The following is a 16592-nucleotide window of genomic DNA, read 5'->3' as shown; positions in this document are numbered from 1 at the left end:
TTTCTGATCTCCCAAGAGCTGCACCACTCATGGCTTTCTCCATTTCAGCGGATGGCAACTCTATCCATCCTTTCAAGCCAAAAAACATGGAGTAATCCTTTATGACTCTTTCTCTATTATATTCCACCTCTAGTTTGACAGGAAATCCTATTATTTTTACCTTCAGAATATATCCAGAATCTTCCCTTTTCCACCCTCTCTACTCCTACCACCTTAGTCAGCGCCACCATCATTTCTCACCTGGATTGCCACAGAGGTCTCCTAACTGGTCTCCCTGCTTCCACCTTTCCCTCCCAAGCAGCCAAGGGGCATCCTTTTAAAACCTGTCTAATATAAGCTTATTCACTCCTCTGCTTCCCATTTCATCCGGAGTAAAAACCAGAGTTCACACAGTGGTCTTATATGGTCTCCCCGTCCCCCGCCACCCCGTGCTGCCCACTGGCTGACGTCATTTCCCAGTCCTGCCCCTTGTTCTCTCTCTTCTGCTACACCTGTGTCCTGGCTGTTCCTAAACAAGCCAGGCCCCCTTCCACCGCAGACCTTCTGCATTGGCGCCTGGAACGCCCCACGGAGTTATTCTCTCACTTCATTAAATGTTCTCCTCGGACCATCCCCTTTTACCTGCTACCTCATCAGCATTGCCAACCAGCCTTTTTTTGCTTGACAGTTTTCTTTTTCCCTTAGCACTTAACACATTCTAACATACTATATAATTTATTAACTTGATTGCTTATTGTCTTATCTCCCTCCCCTCACTGCTGGAATATGTAACCTCCATGAAGACAAAGATTTTTTATCTGCTTAATTCACTAATATACCCCAAGCACTCAGCACAGTGCCTAGCCCACAGTAAGCACTCCATCATAATTACTAAAATGGGAAAAAATGAAAATCTGTCATCCCCAGCAACAGAATGAGAATCTGAGTCCACAATTTTGTACAACACAGGCATGTTTCCTTTAGACCAGGGACCAGCAAAGTCTTCTTAAAGGGCCAGATAGTAAATATTATAGGTTTACAGGTCACACAGTCTCTGTTGTAACTGGTCAAGGCTTCCTTTGGAGTTCCAGAGCAGCCAGACTACATATAAACAAGCGGGCATGGCTGTGTTCCACTAAAGCTATTTTCAAAAACAAGCGGGCAGCAGCAGGCTGTCCTTCACCGATTTCTGCTTTAGACAAAGATATATCGTGATAAATCATGGCTCTTCACTGGCAGGCCGGGTTCCATCCCTCCACTCCACCACCTGCCAAACACAGAATTTTAGAAAGGAGAATGCAAACCTAGCGAAATCACACATCAGTAGCTTCTCTGCTTGCAGACAGATTGGGCATTCCTTACTAAAAGTGGCCGTTGAGTAAGACGTGACTTGGGGGTGTGGAATTGGGAGAGATATCCTGATATCAGCCTCTTTCTTGCTAATGAGGCTAGAGCACATTCTCTGTAGCTTTGGAGTATCCGCTAGAGGTTTTGAATATGCAGAATGAGCTACTTCAGAAGCCTCTTTTCCCCAGGTCATGAAGGTTTAGGCACTGATGATGGATTTCCTGTGGCGAGGAAACCATTTTTACTTTTGTCAGCTATTCTAAAAATCCATAGATGGATGCAGTTAGTTATGAAACTACCTGCCAATATTCTGAGTTACAAGCCATAACCTCCCGCCACCTAGAACAGTGATTCTTTGTCAGAGACAATGTTTCCCCCTGGGGACATTTGGCCATGTCTGCAGATGTGTTTAGGGGGCTGGGGGGTGTTACTGGCCTCAGGTGGGCAGAAGCCAAGGACGTGTGGAAGCATCTTCCAATGCACCTGCTGACCCCCTTCCGCACATGACAAAGCATTATGCAGACCAAAATTTCAGCTGTACTGAGGTGGAGAGACTGACCTAGACGATTCTGCTGGACATTGACTCTGTCTTGCACTCCACTGCCAAACCTATATTCCCAAACCATCAAATTGATCCATCATTCCTGAGCTCCAGCAGCTCCGGTAGCTCCTGCCTGCCCGGAAAATCAAGTCTCTTCTCTTCATCCAGAGGGACATTGCCCACTTAGGAATCCATTCCCAGCACTGACTCTGCGTCTCCCAAGCTTTCAGCTGTACCATCCTCCTCACCACCATCCTTTTACCAGTGTTCTCGTCGTGTAAGGATCCTTCCCACATCTCTGCGCTGACCCAAATCTTACTCACTCTGTGAGGCCCACACAGGCTGCACACCCTCTGCCACTGAGTGCTTCTCGTGGGCTCACATGTCTTACGCGGCTTAGTCCCTCTACCTTGTCTCCTCAAGAAACTCCCCAAAGGGGTCCATATTGTATTTCTGGCCTTTTGGTCTCAGTTTCCACAGCGTAAGGTGTGAAAACCATGCTGCTGTATTGAGAGTTTCTTACATTGAGAGTTAAATGATTTGAGTATAAAAAGCACCTTATATAGGGCTGGTACTCAGCGAAGTGCTCTGAAAATTGTAGGATCATGGTACCTACAGAAGCATACATTCCAGAGCCCATAGAAAGTGCTTAATAAATCATTTAAATGTAGTTACATCCTGGAGAGAGCATGCATTCAGACTAGCTGGTATTTGGAATTCACAGCAAAGAAAAACTTCCATCAGAAATCCTACACCAATTAACACGCCTTCATGCTACAGTGAATCCAGCAGCAGTGGGTGTCACGTTCTCCCAAAGTGGTGCCTAAGCCAACCTTTCTGCATTTAGCCAGTTAATGAACAGCTTGTGAATGACACTTTGCCCACTCTGGCCCAATTTGGAAGGCTGCCAATAGGATAAGACATCAATACGCCACACTCTGCTTTGCTGAGGTCCCAGCTGTGTCCTCCTTAAGTGTTTTTGCTCTCAGCCACTGGCGGGTCTGATGAACCAAGAGAAGTCAGCACTGGTGGGGTGAGGCTGCAGTGAGGGCCTGGCCTGTCCCCAAGCGGAAGAGAGAGCCTTGCCTCAGATCCTGTGAGAGAAGCAAGTGGGACATAGTATTCCGAGCAGCCCAGGTCTGGCTTTGGGCCAGGCACTGAGTGGCAAACAAGGAGGAACACATTCCAGGAAGGCACGGAGCGCTGCCAGCTCCAGGGCGGCCGGCGAGGAGGGCCTGCAGGGCGCCAGGTGCTCCCCGGCTCTGTGGAGGTCAGACACGCAGAAGGATGGATTCCGGTTTCTCCGGATCATCATTTCAGAGCCTTAACCGCCTCCCTCCCTTTCACTTTCAGTGAACAGGTATATGTTTGTAACTGTTAAATTTGAATCCCCTCAGCTCTGGCGTCCAGGTCTTTATCTCTAAATGAAGGAGGAGGAGACAGAGAGTTGTTGCCCCCTGAAATCACACTTTGCAGGAGCCAGGTTTCTGTAATTCTGTGCCCTGTAAAAGGAGGTGCTATTCCAATGAGGGCAGGTCAGGGTGGAAGCCTGAGATTTCTGTGCCCTTGTGGGAAGAAAAGCTGAGCTCCCACCCTCCTCCTGCACTCCCACCCCTCCAACACAAACACACACTTTTGTCCTTCACTCTCCGTCAGTTCTGCCTTCCTGCTGGCCTGGCCTTCAGAGGGGCTGGAGAGCCCTTGGGAATGCTTTCCTTTGAGAATCACCTCAGGCCAGGGAAGAGAAGATAAAGGACCGAAGCGGATAGGGAAGAAATGGCCTGTCGGCTAGGCAGTTCAGTGGACTTGGACCAGGCCTGGGCCCATTTTCACCCCGCAAGGGGACAGCGGGGTTGGGTTTGTTTTTGTTTTTGTTTTAAGAAAGAAGAAAGAAGTCTGTTCCTTACCTCCTGGGCTCTAGTTCCTGCTGGACTTTGCTGCCACCTAGTGGCGCTGTTGACATCGCTTCCCCTCAGAGAGAGACCAGTCCAGGGATTTGGCCTCAGTCCTGGCTTGAGGCAAACCAGAGAGCCTTTTCTGAGAAGCTTCTCTGCTCTAGGACACCCTGATTCTGCATCCCAGCAGCTAGGAGACAGGAGCCACACAGATTCACATCCAGCTTGATAAGTGTCCTAATGCCAATGCCAGCAGGTAGCAGTGCCAAGGCTGGCTGGCTGAGCGCCTGGGAGAGGTAGTGAGCATGAAGGCAGTTTCCTGCTCCCAGGATGTCTCTGGTGGAATGCAGTTTTCCCAGAGCTCTTCCTGAATGTCCTTTTCACTAGAACGTCTGCCCCTCTCATGATCTTTTCTCACAGCTGGCTACAGCCCATGTTGCAAAACTGAGGTTCCTGCAATACAATATATATATATTCTGACAATTAAGTTTGCAAACTTGTCACAACAATGTTGCTAACCTTTTTTGATATCAGAGGGATTATTCATTATGAATTTGTACCAAGTGGTTAACTAAGCAGTTAACCAAGTTCACTATTTTGAAGTGCTGAAAAGGCTGCATGAAAAAGTTAGACCTGAACTTTTCACCAACAATTCATGGCTCTTGCATCACCACAATGCATCAGCTCACACGGCACTGTCTGTGAGGGAGTTTTTAGCCAGTAAACAAATAACTGTATTGGAACTCCCTCCCTACTCACCTGATCTGGCCCCCAGTGATTTTTTTCTTTGCCCGAAGATAAAGGAAATATTGAAAGGAAGACATTTTGATGACATTCAGGACATCAAGGGTAATACGACCACAGCTCTGATGGCCATTCCAGAAAAAGAATTCCAAAATTGCTATGAAGAGTGGACTAGGCACTGGCATCAGTGCATAGCTTCCCAAGGGGAGTACTTCGAAAGTGACCGTAGTGATATTCAGCAATGAGGTATGTAGCACTTTTTCTAGGTTGAGTTTGCGAACTTAATTGTCCAACCTTGCGTGTGTGTGTGTGTGTGTGTGTGTGTGTGTGTGTGTGTGTGTATCTGAGAGGGTGCCCAAAAAATGCATATACATTTTAAGAAAGGAAAAAACTATTAAAATTGTAATACTCAATATATACCGATTTAAAAAAATGAATACAAGTCACGTTTGACTTTTGCAATTACAAGAGGTGCTCAAAATGGTTACCATCAGCATCCAGACACTTCTGATTACAGCGAACTATTGCTTGAGCAACGTTGACCAAAGTGTCCACTTGTATACATTTTTTTGGCACCCCTGGTCTAGTACCCACCTGCCACTACAGGTAGTAATTACCTTATTATTGACTATATTCCCTATGCTTTACTTTACATCCGCTTGACTATTTTGTAACTACCAATTTGTACTTCTTAATCCCTTCTCCTTTTTCTCTCATACCCAATCAACCTCCCATCTGACAACCATCAAAATGTCCTCTATATCTATGAGTTTGTTTCTATTTTGTTTGTTTTGTTCTTTAGATTCCACATATAAGTGAAATCACATTGCATCTGTCTTACTCTGTCTGACATACTCCTCTCAGCACAGTGCCCTCCAGGTCCATCCATACTGCCACTGATGGCAAGAACCCATTCCCTTCCATTGTCCAGCAATACTCCATTGTATATGAGTATATGTACCATCTACTCTTTATCCATGCATCCATCAACAGACACCCAGGCTGCCCCCACATCTTGACTACTGTAAACAATGCTTCAATGAACAGATGGATGCACTCGTCCCCTCAAAGTAGCGTTCTGGGTTTCTTCAGAGAAATACCCATAAGTGGGATTACTGGGTCCTTCTTTGTCTCTTGTTATAGCCTTTGTTTTAAAGTCTATTTTGTTTAGTATAAGTATTGATACCCCAGCTTTTTTGTTTGTTTGTTTCCAGTTTCATGAAATATCTTTTTTCCACCCCTTTACTTTCAGTCTGTGTGTGTCTTTCAACCTGAAGTGAGTCTCTTGTAGGCAGCATATGTAAGGGTCTTGTTTTCTTATCCATTCAGCCCTCCTATGTCTTTTGATTGGAGCATTTAATCCATTTACATGGAAAGTAATTGTTGATATGTAGTTATTGCCATTTTACTATTCATATTTTTTATCTTTTTTTTTTTTGTCTTAAAGAAGTCCCTTTAACATTCTTGTAATACTGGTTTGGTGGTGATGAACTCCTTTAGCTTTTTCCTGTCTGGGAAGTTCTTTATCTGTCCTCCGATTATAAATGATAGCCTTGTTGGGCAGAGTAGTCTTGGTTGTAGGTCCTCGCTTTTCATCACTTTGAATATTTCCTGCCAATCCCTTCCAGGTAGCCTGCAAAGTTTCTGGCAGGCCAAGTTCAGCTGCAGCCTGTTGAGAAATCAGCTGACAGTCTTATGAGCTCCCTTGTACATAACTGATTGCTTTTCTCTTGCTGCTTTTACGATTCTCTCTTCGGGGCCGGCCCGGTGGCTCAGGCGGTTGGAGCTCCGGGCTCCTAAGGCCAAAGGCCTCTGGTTCGATTCCCACATGGGCCAGTGCCAGATGGCTTAGTTGGTTGGAGCACATGCTCTCAACCACAAGGTTGCCAGTTCAACTCCCACAAGGGATGGTGGGCTCTGCCCCCTGCAACTAAGATTGAACACGGCACCTTGAGCTAAGCTGCCGCTGAGCTCCCGGATGGCTCAGTTGGTTGGAGTGTGTCCTCTCAACCACAAGGTTCCCGGTTCGACTCCACAAGGGATGGTGGGCTACACCCCCTGCAACTAACAATGGCAACTGGACCTGGAGCTGAGCTGCGCCCTCCACAACTAAGATTGAAAGGACAACAACTTGACCTAGAAAAAGTCCTTGAAGTACACACTGTTCCCCAATAAAGTCCTGTTCCCCTTCCCCAATAAAATCTTTAAGAAAAAAAAAATTCTCTTTGTCTTTAACCTTTGGCATTTTAATTATAATGTGTCTTGGTGTGGGACTCTGTGCTTCCTGGGCTTGTATATCTATTTCCTTTGCCAGCTTAGGGAAGTTTTCAGTCATTATTTCTTCAAGTAGGTTCTCAATTCCTTGCGCTCTCTCTTCTTCTGGTATGCTTAATGTTGTCCCAGAGGCCCCTTAAACTATCCTCATTTTTTTTGGATTCTTTTTTCTTTTTGCTGTTCTGATTGGGTGTTTTCTTCTACCTTATCTTCCAAATTGCTGATTGGATCCTCTGCTTCATCTAATCTACTGTTGATTTCATCTACTGTATTCATTTCAGTTATTGTAGTCTTTATTTCTGACTGGTTCTTTTTTATGTTTTCTATCTCCATTTTTGTTTCTTATTTGTTGAAGTTCTTGAGATCACTGAGTATACTTATAATGAGTGTTGTGAACTCTGCGTCTGGTAAATTGCTTGTCTCCATTTTGTTTAGTTCTTTTCCTAGAACTCTGTCCTGTTCTTTTATCTGGGACATGTTTCTTTGTCTCCCCATTTTGGCTGCCTCTCTGTGTTTGTTACTATTTATTAGATAAATAAATAGATAAATAGGGCTGCTATGCCTCTCAGACTTTGTAGAATGGCCTTTTTCGGTAGTGGTTCTGTGGGTCCCAATGGCACATTCTCCCTCGTCACCAGAGCTGGGTGTTCCAGCTGTGTCCCCTGTGTGGTTGTATGTGCCCTTCTGTTGTTGGTGAACCTTGGTTGCTGTTTGCATGTCAGTTGGAGGGATTGACCCTCAGGCTGATTGGTTGTGAGGACTGGCCATGACTACAGTGGAGGAGCTGTTGTGCAGGGGCTGACCCTATACAGCAGGGTTCACTTTAGTGGGACTCTGGTTCTTGCTCAGTCTGCCCTTCAGTATGTTGTCCTTGAAAGTGGCCATGTGATGCTGTGGCTCTGTCTGAAACTAGCCACCAGGCATGCCAGCCCTGGGGCCTCCTGGGAGAGACCCGACTGCAGGCCAAGTTCAACCACAGCCTGTGCCCTGCCCAGGGCCACATGGCATGAGCTACAAAGCAATATACAGATGGCTGCCACTCACACTGGGTTGCTCAAGAGGCCAAGCCGTGAACCAAGGCCAGCTGTTGCTAGTGCCGGGCTTAGGGCTGCTCAGCTAGAGTTAAAGGACATGCTGAAGCCAGATGCTGTTTGTTTGGGGTTTGTGAACCTTTGAGAGATTTTAGGATAGTCAGCAGCATGAGCCAAGACAGGCCATTTGTACAGAAAAGTCACTGGAAGAGGCTTGTAGGGCCCCCAGGTTGGGTGGGGAAGGGTTTCAGGGAATCACCAGTGAGTGGCAAAGGGCTTAACAAAGGTGTTAGCCAGTTTGATGGAGACTCAGATATGGTGGCCACCTGCATCTGCACACAGTGATGGGGGAGGGCTTAACAAAGAAACAATGGCTTCTGCCAGCTTCTCCCTCCAAGACAAAGCTGCCCCTCCAGCCCTTGCCCCAAAGCTAGACAACTCAGTTCCTCCCCATTTGTCTCTGGCACCTCCCTGAGCCACAGATCCAGCACTGGAGCCCAGAGCAAATCAGTCCTTCAGCAAGTAAGTCCATGCATGGGCCTATTATTAGGAACGCCTGGGACTGCAGCTGCACTAGTCTCACTCAGCCACAATTTCTGCTGGTTTTCACAGGCAGAAATTATGGGGATTTGTCTTCCCAGCACTGGAACACTGGGCTGGAGAGCCTGCTGTGGGGCTGGGACCCCTCGCTCCTCCAGGGGGAACTTCTGTAACCGAGATAGCCCCATTTTTAATGGTCACATGCGGGTGTGGGACCAGCCCGTTCAGTCTCCGCCCCTCCTACCAGTCTCGAGGTGGCTTCTTCTGTATGTCCTTAGATGTAGGGCTTCCTATCTTAACCATTTTTAAGTGCATAGTTCCACAGTGTGAAGTACATTCATGCCATTGTGCAACAATCGCTACCATCCATCTCCAGAATTCTTAATCTTGCAAAACTGAAACTCTATACCTGTTGAACAATAATTCTCCATTCCCCGCCCCAGTGCCTGGCAACCTCCATTCTACTTTCTGTCTCTACGAGTTTGATTACCCTAGGTGCCTCATATAAGTGGAATCACACAGTGTTTGTCTGTGTCTGGCTTATTTCGTTTAGCATAATGCCCTCAAGTTTCATCCATGTTGTAGCATATGATGGAATGTTCTTCCTTTTTAAGGCTAATATTCCATTGCATGTTTATACCACATTTGTTTATCTATTCACCTGTCAATGGACACTTGGGTTGCTTCCACCTTTTAACTATGGTGAATAATGCTGCTATGAACATGGGTGTACAGATAGCTCTGTGAGACCAGTTTCAATTCTTTTGGATATAGGCCCAGAAGTGGTATTATAAGGTAGTTCAAATCATAGGGTAGTTCTATTTTTAATTTTTTGAAGAATTGATATGCTGTTTCCACAATGGCTGCGCCATTTTACATTCCCACCTACAGAACACAAAGGTTGCAATGTCTCCACATCCTCACCAACACTTATTTCCTATTTCTTTGATCGTAGCCATCCTAGTGTGAACTGGTATTTGGCTGTGGCTTTGATTTGCATTTCCCTAATGATTAGTGACGTTGAGCATCTTTTCATGTGTTTGCCATTTGTATATCTTTTTTGGAGAAATGTCTATTCAAGTCCTTTACCAATTTTTAAATATGGTTGTTTGCTTTTTGTTCCTCTTGAGTTGACTTCTTCAACCTCTTTTCATGTCATTCTCCCACTCGATTAGTATCCCAGAGCAGTGCAGATGGTCTCTCTGCTCCTCACAGCTATATGCACTCTTTCCGACTTTTTGCAGTTGCTGATCCACTTGCCAGGAAGGCTCTTCCTGCCTCTTCACATGACTGGCTCCTCGTCCTTTAGGCACCAGCTTAAACGTCACTTCAGAGAAACTTTCTTGACTACCATCTAAAACCATCTCCCTATTTATCTCCTATCACTGTTTCTTTCCTTCATGGAACTTAATCACAAGCTGCAATTACTTTGTTTACGTATTTACTTGGACCTTACGTTTACATGGAACCCAAGTGCGATGGAGATGCAGAGATGCGACCTGACATGGGCGCTGCTACAGCCCCACTGCCTAGCACAGTACCTGGCACATAGTTTGGGGTCAATATTTATTGAATGAATGAATCCCTACTAGAGAGGACATCTAGGGAGAAAGCAAGGTGATGTGGCCCAAATGGGAATTTAACCTGCCTGATAATCTAGGCTCAATGTCATAGAAAAGCTCACAGGAGTTTTCTGGTGCTGAGTTTTGGACTTTACTTCCTGAGTCAGAAGCACAGTACTATTGAAACCAGAGACATCGCTTTAGCATGCCCAGGAGAAATGGGGAAGCATTCTCAATGTCCCCCCAAAGGAGACAGAAGGCTAGGATGGCTTGCTGTGGCCATCCTTACCTTTTGCCATATGCCTGAAGTCTGAGTCAGCTCAGCCAAAGTCCTGTGAGATTTGCAGAATACTTGGGATTCTGCAAATGCCTTGGGCTCCATCAGTCTCCTTGGTGCCAGATATGTCCGTAAGAGTACCTTACGTGAGTAGTAAAAAGGTAAAAATGAACTCTCCATACCACAGGACACTAGAAAAATCAGGTTTTTTATTTAAAAATATTTTCAGAGGCTAATGCCATAGTGGAACAACCCAAGGATAGTTGAACCAAACTCTCGGAATTAGAGGAGCATCAGCCAATGCAAGCAGGTCTGAATAAATACACATAGTTTATAAATGAGCACAGCAGAAGGTACACTGGCCGTAGAGGACCAGGCTAGGGGACAGAAGGGAAAAACAGAGAGTGGACCCTGCAGAGGGACAGGCATACCGTACCCCTGGACCCTAAGAGGGTCCCCAAAGCCACCGACCCAACAGCCCTCCTGCCCTTTCTGAAGCTGGGGCATGGCTGGGTATGTTCATCAGCATTTGGCACAGTCACCCATGACTTGGCACCTCTCCTGGCCTCTGGTTCAACTTAGCAAGGCTCAGAGAATGGATCTGTTCTCCCTACTCTTCAGCAACGAATGGGAGAGGAGGCGCTGGGGCAAGTAGGATTATTTCCCTGAAAACAACGGAAAGGAGTGACGAAGGGGGCTGGTTCCCAAAAAAGATGGCTATTCATCCAGTGTGGCACTGTGGGGAGAACAGAACAGTGAGTTTCACCTGAGACGTACAGATTTGGTGCAAGCAACCCACAAGGCCAGGTTCTAAACATAATCCTGGAACCTGGCATGGGGAGAGGATGAGGAGGCCTCCAGCCTGAGCTTAGGGAGCTGTCACCTACTGTCAGTCCCCCCGATCCTCTTTTGGATTTTGTCACAAACAGGACAGACAATCATGACTCCATGATAAATAATTTCCACCCGGATTTCTCCCCAATTAACCTCTCAGGTGTCTGAAGAGGGGAAAACAGTGGCTATTCTGACACCACCCACCCCATCACCCGTATCTTTCCCTGATACCACTGGCCACCTCACTAAGGCCCTTCCAGAACCTCCAAAGGCACTGTCCTAGCAGACAGGAGTCCCAGGTAGGGCAGGCCAGATTTCTGAGACACGGAGAAGCTTTTCAGAATAGCGACCTTGACAGAGAAGGAGGAATCTCTAAGGCGAAGCCACCATTGTGTCTACCCTTCCAACCCCCTACCTCTCCTGTCCCCAAAGATATCAGACAGACCCCCTTGGCTTCGTCCCTGCACTGTACCAGACCCACTTTGGACACCTTCACCTTATTCATGGAGAACAGAGCCCATGGAACAGCTGCAGGTGACATGAGTGAGCTCTGCCCTATGGTGGCCCGACACTACACAGCCAAGCCCCCCCAACCAGCTGCTGCTGGCATATCTGAGATCTCGGTAGTCAGGCAGGGATTACAAAGCAAGACCTCAGGTCAAAGCCACAACCCTTGTCATACCTACTTTCCACCTGTGGCACCTTGGAAATATTTGGGCACACCACAGGGAGATTCAGTACCCATCTGTGATCAAAGGCCCTGCTCCCCGTTTCACTAGGAAATGGCAGCTGAAGATATGGAAGGCTAGACTCTGTTCTCCTTCACAGCCCTCGCCACTGTCCCCTGCTGCAGAAGCGTCCTCCCAGATTCAGCCAGCCTCCTCATGAGGGGCCAGAACCGAGCCTCAGTGCAGAGCATTCTCTTGTCAGAATGCTGGTCACAAGCCTCGTCCTCTTTCATAGCTTGCCCCCCACTTCCCCCTTGGTCTGCTAGGTAGGTGCCTGGATCCCTGCAGAGAAGCCCTTTGGGCTCCAGAACAAACTCTCAGCACACGGGAGAGAGCAGAGCCCACACTGGTGGTTTGGGTTCTGGCCTCTGTCCCACCACTGTCCCAGTGGAGTGAGCCATGTGACAGTCAGCGAGCTGCGTTCCAGGTATCGAAGCATGGCCTTTGTCCCTTGCAGCGGCCACTCATGCTCTGCCTGTGTGCCAGAACTGTTTCCAAGGAAAGAGTTAATTTTTTTTTTTTTTTTTCATTTAAGTGGTTGCTGAAGCTTAGTGTACAGAACTCCTCAGCTGGTTCCAAAAATCTGGCTGTTTGTCTGAGTCCAAATATTGTAGGAGCTCTGTAAACAGGTACTTCAGATCACTCATTGGAAGAGGGCGAAGAGTTGGGGAAGGAGGGAGCTGGAATATTTTCCTTCCTAGTCATTCCCGGCATGGCAGCAGCATCAACCCAACGGGGTTGGAAACTAGCCCCGAGCACTCTTCTTGGCGGGATGGAGACCGAAGCCCAGTGGGTGTTACCTGCACACAGAAGACACGCCCGGATCAGAGAGAGGGCCTGGTGGGCAGGGAAGCCCTCCACCCTTCAGAGTGCGTCGCATGGGGTCTGTGTGCCCTGCACACTCGGCAGGACCTTACTGAGGTCCATCAGCCCGGCGTGTCAAGGGCAGGGCTAAGTCCAGCCAGCGCAACAAGCAGCCTGGCTGTCGGTTTAGGGCCTGTCCTTACCCCGAATCCCAGAGGCATTGGGAAGAAAAGGGGATCACCTGTGGCCAGGGACTGGGCCATCCCAATTCAGGGAGCATAACTGCTGTTCCAGCTGGGAGATGCGGAATGCCAGATAGGACGAGGATATGACCAAGAGGCAGATCCTGGAGAAAAGGGGACAAGAGGAGGTGAATCTCTCTTCCAGAAAAGGGCATTTGTAGAGGCTCCCCAAAAGTAGGAGTGGGAACTAAGTTACTTCTGCACCTGCAGGAATTAAAGCACCCTTTGCCCTGCAGCCATGTTCAAGCCTAGGCATCTTTCATCCCAAAGGCCACGTGGGGGTCCTGAGACTCATCTGCATGGGCATGTCCTTGAAGCCCCTCAGGAGTTCTGGGTTCTTCAGCTGAGCCCACCTTCCCTCTAACCAGCCACCTTGGTCCCGCACCCTTTCTGGGATGCTATTAAGATTACGCCGTAAGGCGGGGCCCATTCCCTCAGCAAGTGCTGAGGTTGACAGCCAAAACCCAGCCAGCAGACCCAGAGGAAAGGTGACGCAGTGAGGTGAGGGGAAGCCAGGGGCTGGTTGCTCCTGAACCATCCCACCATGCTCAGGCAGGGCATGGTCCTCAGGCAGAGTTACAGACACGTCTGGGTGCCAGAAACTGCCCTAATGGTGGGCAGCAGGATGGCCCTCCCCAGTCCTGTGCGACTCTTCTTTTCTGCAACACTTTCACATCCTGCATCTCCTCGTTGCATAGCCCTAACCCAAAATTATAGGGTTGTTAAAATAAAAACTGGAGACACTTTGTCTCGGTACAGAAGGGCCTGACATGTGGCTTCCAGACACCACCCAGGAGTTTGCAGTTGACTCAGAATCTTCCCCTCACCCTGGACAGTGACCTCCCCACACACCAAGGCCCCTGCTGCAAACACCCTGACACCCAGATGGGCTGCCCCTGCCCCACTACAGTCACCTACAGCACGAAGAAGACCTTGAGGAGCGGGTAATCCCACAGCCTTGACTCCGTGTCAGCCCTGGGCTCCTCCTCCAGCATCTCCTCCTCACAGACAGCATTTTCTGCAATAAGAGAGCAGTTAGGCATCTTCCTGAGACAGGCAGGACCCCAGCCCAGCACAGGGCATGCCCACCTCCCGCCATTCTCGAAAGCTGCTTGGGCCCTTGGCTTTCCCGTATGGATCTGGAGAAAGAAAGAAACAGCTCTCAGAAACCCCGCTGGCTGGGGTGACCCCTTTCCACAGAAGTGCGAGAAGGAGAAGCCTGGTCTTTGTACACCATCATCATGGACAAGCCCCCTGAACTCACCAGACCCTGGAGGTTTTCTGGAAGGGAAGAAGCCGTCTATGGAGTCCATGGATGCCCGAGGGATACAAGGGATGTTGGCTTGGAGGGACAGGGACCTGGAGGCAGGGCACACTTTTCTCCACTTCATCTCGGGGATGAGGACTTCCTGCAGAGAAGGCAGGGAAGCTGTCTCACCGTGGCCCTTGGGATCTTACTTGCCTTAAGGGGCCCATACCAGGTTTAGCAAAGCTTTCTCCACATATTACCAAAACGGATGCCTAGCAAGGCACGGAAGGAGGTACCCGAGACGGGGGAACTATTGCCATAGCCACCACATGTCTGTCCTGTCTGCTCCCTTGCTGTGACCAGCTCCTCTTCTAGGGAACGATGCCTCTGAAGATTGCTGCTGTAGAACCACAGTGGGATCCAAGACGGGAGCAAACCCAGATATGTGCTCAGATAAGCTGAGACCAAGAAAGCTCAGCACAACCTGTCTTCGATGGGGTAAGTCATGACTCCTTCTAATCTAGGCTCTAACCACACTGAGCACATCACTGACCTTGGCAGGGGGCACTGAAGGCCCTCATCAACAAAAACGGGAACATCGCCTACTATCTCCCTACATGGTGTTGTGCACACTGCATGCTTGGCTAGCCACGTAATCATTCCCGAAGGAGGCTTCAAACACCCTGGAGTCATTGCCATCCTCCGTCTCTACTCTAGAAACTCAGCTCTGCCTACCCAGCAGCCCAGCTGCCCAAGGAAACTGCTGGGACATCAGCAAATGTAAAGTGAGTCTATCTGGGACCTATTTAATCGCCTTTGGAGTTCTTCCCCTGGGACGTCTCTACCCCTTTAAAGGAACTCTGCTGAAGGAAAGGGGCTGGGTCACTGGCTGTGCCCGTACAGGTGTGGGAGCCAACCTGGGCAGTGTTCTGGGGGCCAGACATCTGTTCTGCTCAGAAAGTCAGCCAATCTGCCAGGACCTGGTGGGTCTGCCCGGTATGGAGCGTGGCGGGTCTAGGAGACCCCGACACAGCATGGCCACTGGCTCGGGAGCCTGGCACCTTGGTTCTGCATTGTGGACCCCTGCCTAGGAGACCCTGAAGCCTCAGAGCCATGAGCAATCTCAGGCCAGCAGCTTTTGCTCCCAATCTCAGCTCTCACCAGAGACTCGCACTCAGGTTCCTCTGGAAATTCTCTTACACTCAGACTCTTCTTGCTGGAAGGCTGAGGAGGAAAGGGAACAGGGGTCACTTGTCCATTTCGAATAGGCAAGGTCAGGCATGGGGAGGCATTAGCATTCTGTACGAGAGCTTGACTCCCATTCTGGGTCAGAGGGAGCCTAGCTCCCAGAGTTTGCAGGGGTGCCCTGTTTAATACTGGAGCAGAGGGGCAACCAAAGCAACCCACTCTCCCATGCTGCTGCCCCTCCCCCTTCCTCACCACAGGCCTAAGAGCTGCAGTCCTCCTAGGAAGCAGCCCCATGCTCCTGTCTGTCTGTAAACTGAGGAAGCACAAGTGAGGGCATATACACGGGACACACAAGGGCCCACTGGCCTCAAAGAGATGCTCACAAATGCAGACACACAATCCAAGGACTGCCTCTGACACACTGAGCCCAAGCCTGTTACTCCCATCTCCCTGCCCGTTTCCTAGGATCAGATGGGTCGACCTCCCCTGACAGCCAAGCCCTCAGTCCAGGCCTGACCAGACTCCCTGGCCTAACTCCTACTCAAGCTCCATACCTGGAGGTGAGTGCAGACCCTCCTCAACATGTCATATACGCTGTCCCGGGAGAGCAGTGACACAAAAATATACTGGGACATGGGAAAAAGAACAGCAAGAGGTGGGGTAAGTGAGACATAGGAGTGTGCCCGAGTCAGGCGGGGGGCTCCTGGGGCTGGGCTGGGGAGTCTGACCAGGGAGTGCGTTCCAGAGACCCACTGACCTTCTGGTTGGTGTTGGTGGTGATGGCCAGGCCATTGGGCAGGAGCCGTGCCATCTTGTGTTTTTTGATCATTTGCACAGACACCAGAGGAATGACCACCTGAGGGGGAGAGGCGTGCTTCTGTCAGGGCTCATTCCCAAGGACAGGGTCCCTTTGCTTCTGGCAAGGGCCCCAGCCCCAGCTTGTAAGGAGCCAAGCCCGGCCCCATGTGGGAGAGTATCTGAGCCTCCCTGTCTGCATGCAGGCGCCCCGTGCCGTTACCCCCACCACCCTGCCCAGCCTTGGCAGCACATGCCACGCCAGGCTTTTACCCTGTTTTCCAGGAGGTCAAGGTTTCTCTGTGAATCCCATCCTCTAGTAATGGGGTGCCCTGACCACACTTATGGCTCCCCCTAACCATGACGTCCCACTCTGGCTCTGAAGGCATTTCGGAGGCAGAATAATTTGTGAACTGCCTTGGCCAATTCAGGCCAGATGTGGAGTCTACATGTGGGGCCCCTGTTGTGGAAGGGGCAGTGATGACTCCGGGTGGGATGCCTCACAGCTGCGCCTGCAACCTGTGAGCGGCCTCACTGTTGTGTAGAGGGACAGGTGTGACTC

General features: G+C 49.2%; 1 protein-coding gene across 13 annotated transcripts in view; it reads right to left on the bottom strand.

The window, feature by feature from the left end:
* Positions 1 to 10379: 10379 nt before the first annotated feature.
* The window catches only part of GRAMD2A (GRAM domain containing 2A), a 30997-nt gene continuing 24784 nt past the window's right edge, over positions 10380 to 16592 (bottom strand). For 11 of the 13 annotated variants that reach the window (XM_074328232.2, XM_074328233.2, XM_019736027.3 and 8 more), the window contains 7 exons: positions 15993 to 16091; positions 15790 to 15861; positions 15209 to 15271; positions 14063 to 14207; positions 13717 to 13816; positions 12798 to 12902; positions 10380 to 12552 (listed from right to left, as the gene is read on the bottom strand). In XM_074328232.2, the coding sequence (XP_074184333.1) occupies positions 12549 to 12552; positions 12798 to 12902; positions 13717 to 13816; positions 14063 to 14207; positions 15209 to 15271; positions 15790 to 15861; positions 15993 to 16091 (588 nt within the window). In that variant the 3' untranslated portion in view covers positions 10380 to 12548. Of the gene's footprint in view, positions 12553 to 12793; positions 12903 to 13716; positions 13817 to 14062; positions 14208 to 15208; positions 15272 to 15789; positions 15862 to 15992; positions 16092 to 16592 lie in introns of those variants that run through there. The other 2 variants (XM_074328228.2, XM_019736020.3) reach the window with 2 other exon arrangements.

This window comes from Rhinolophus sinicus, chromosome 3, assembly GCF_057876585.1.
Source record: "Rhinolophus sinicus isolate RSI-liver-muscle chromosome 3, RSI-T2T, whole genome shotgun sequence".
NCBI lineage: Eukaryota > Metazoa > Chordata > Mammalia > Chiroptera > Rhinolophidae > Rhinolophus > Rhinolophus sinicus.
This window is presented reverse-complemented; position numbering and strand designations above follow the sequence as displayed.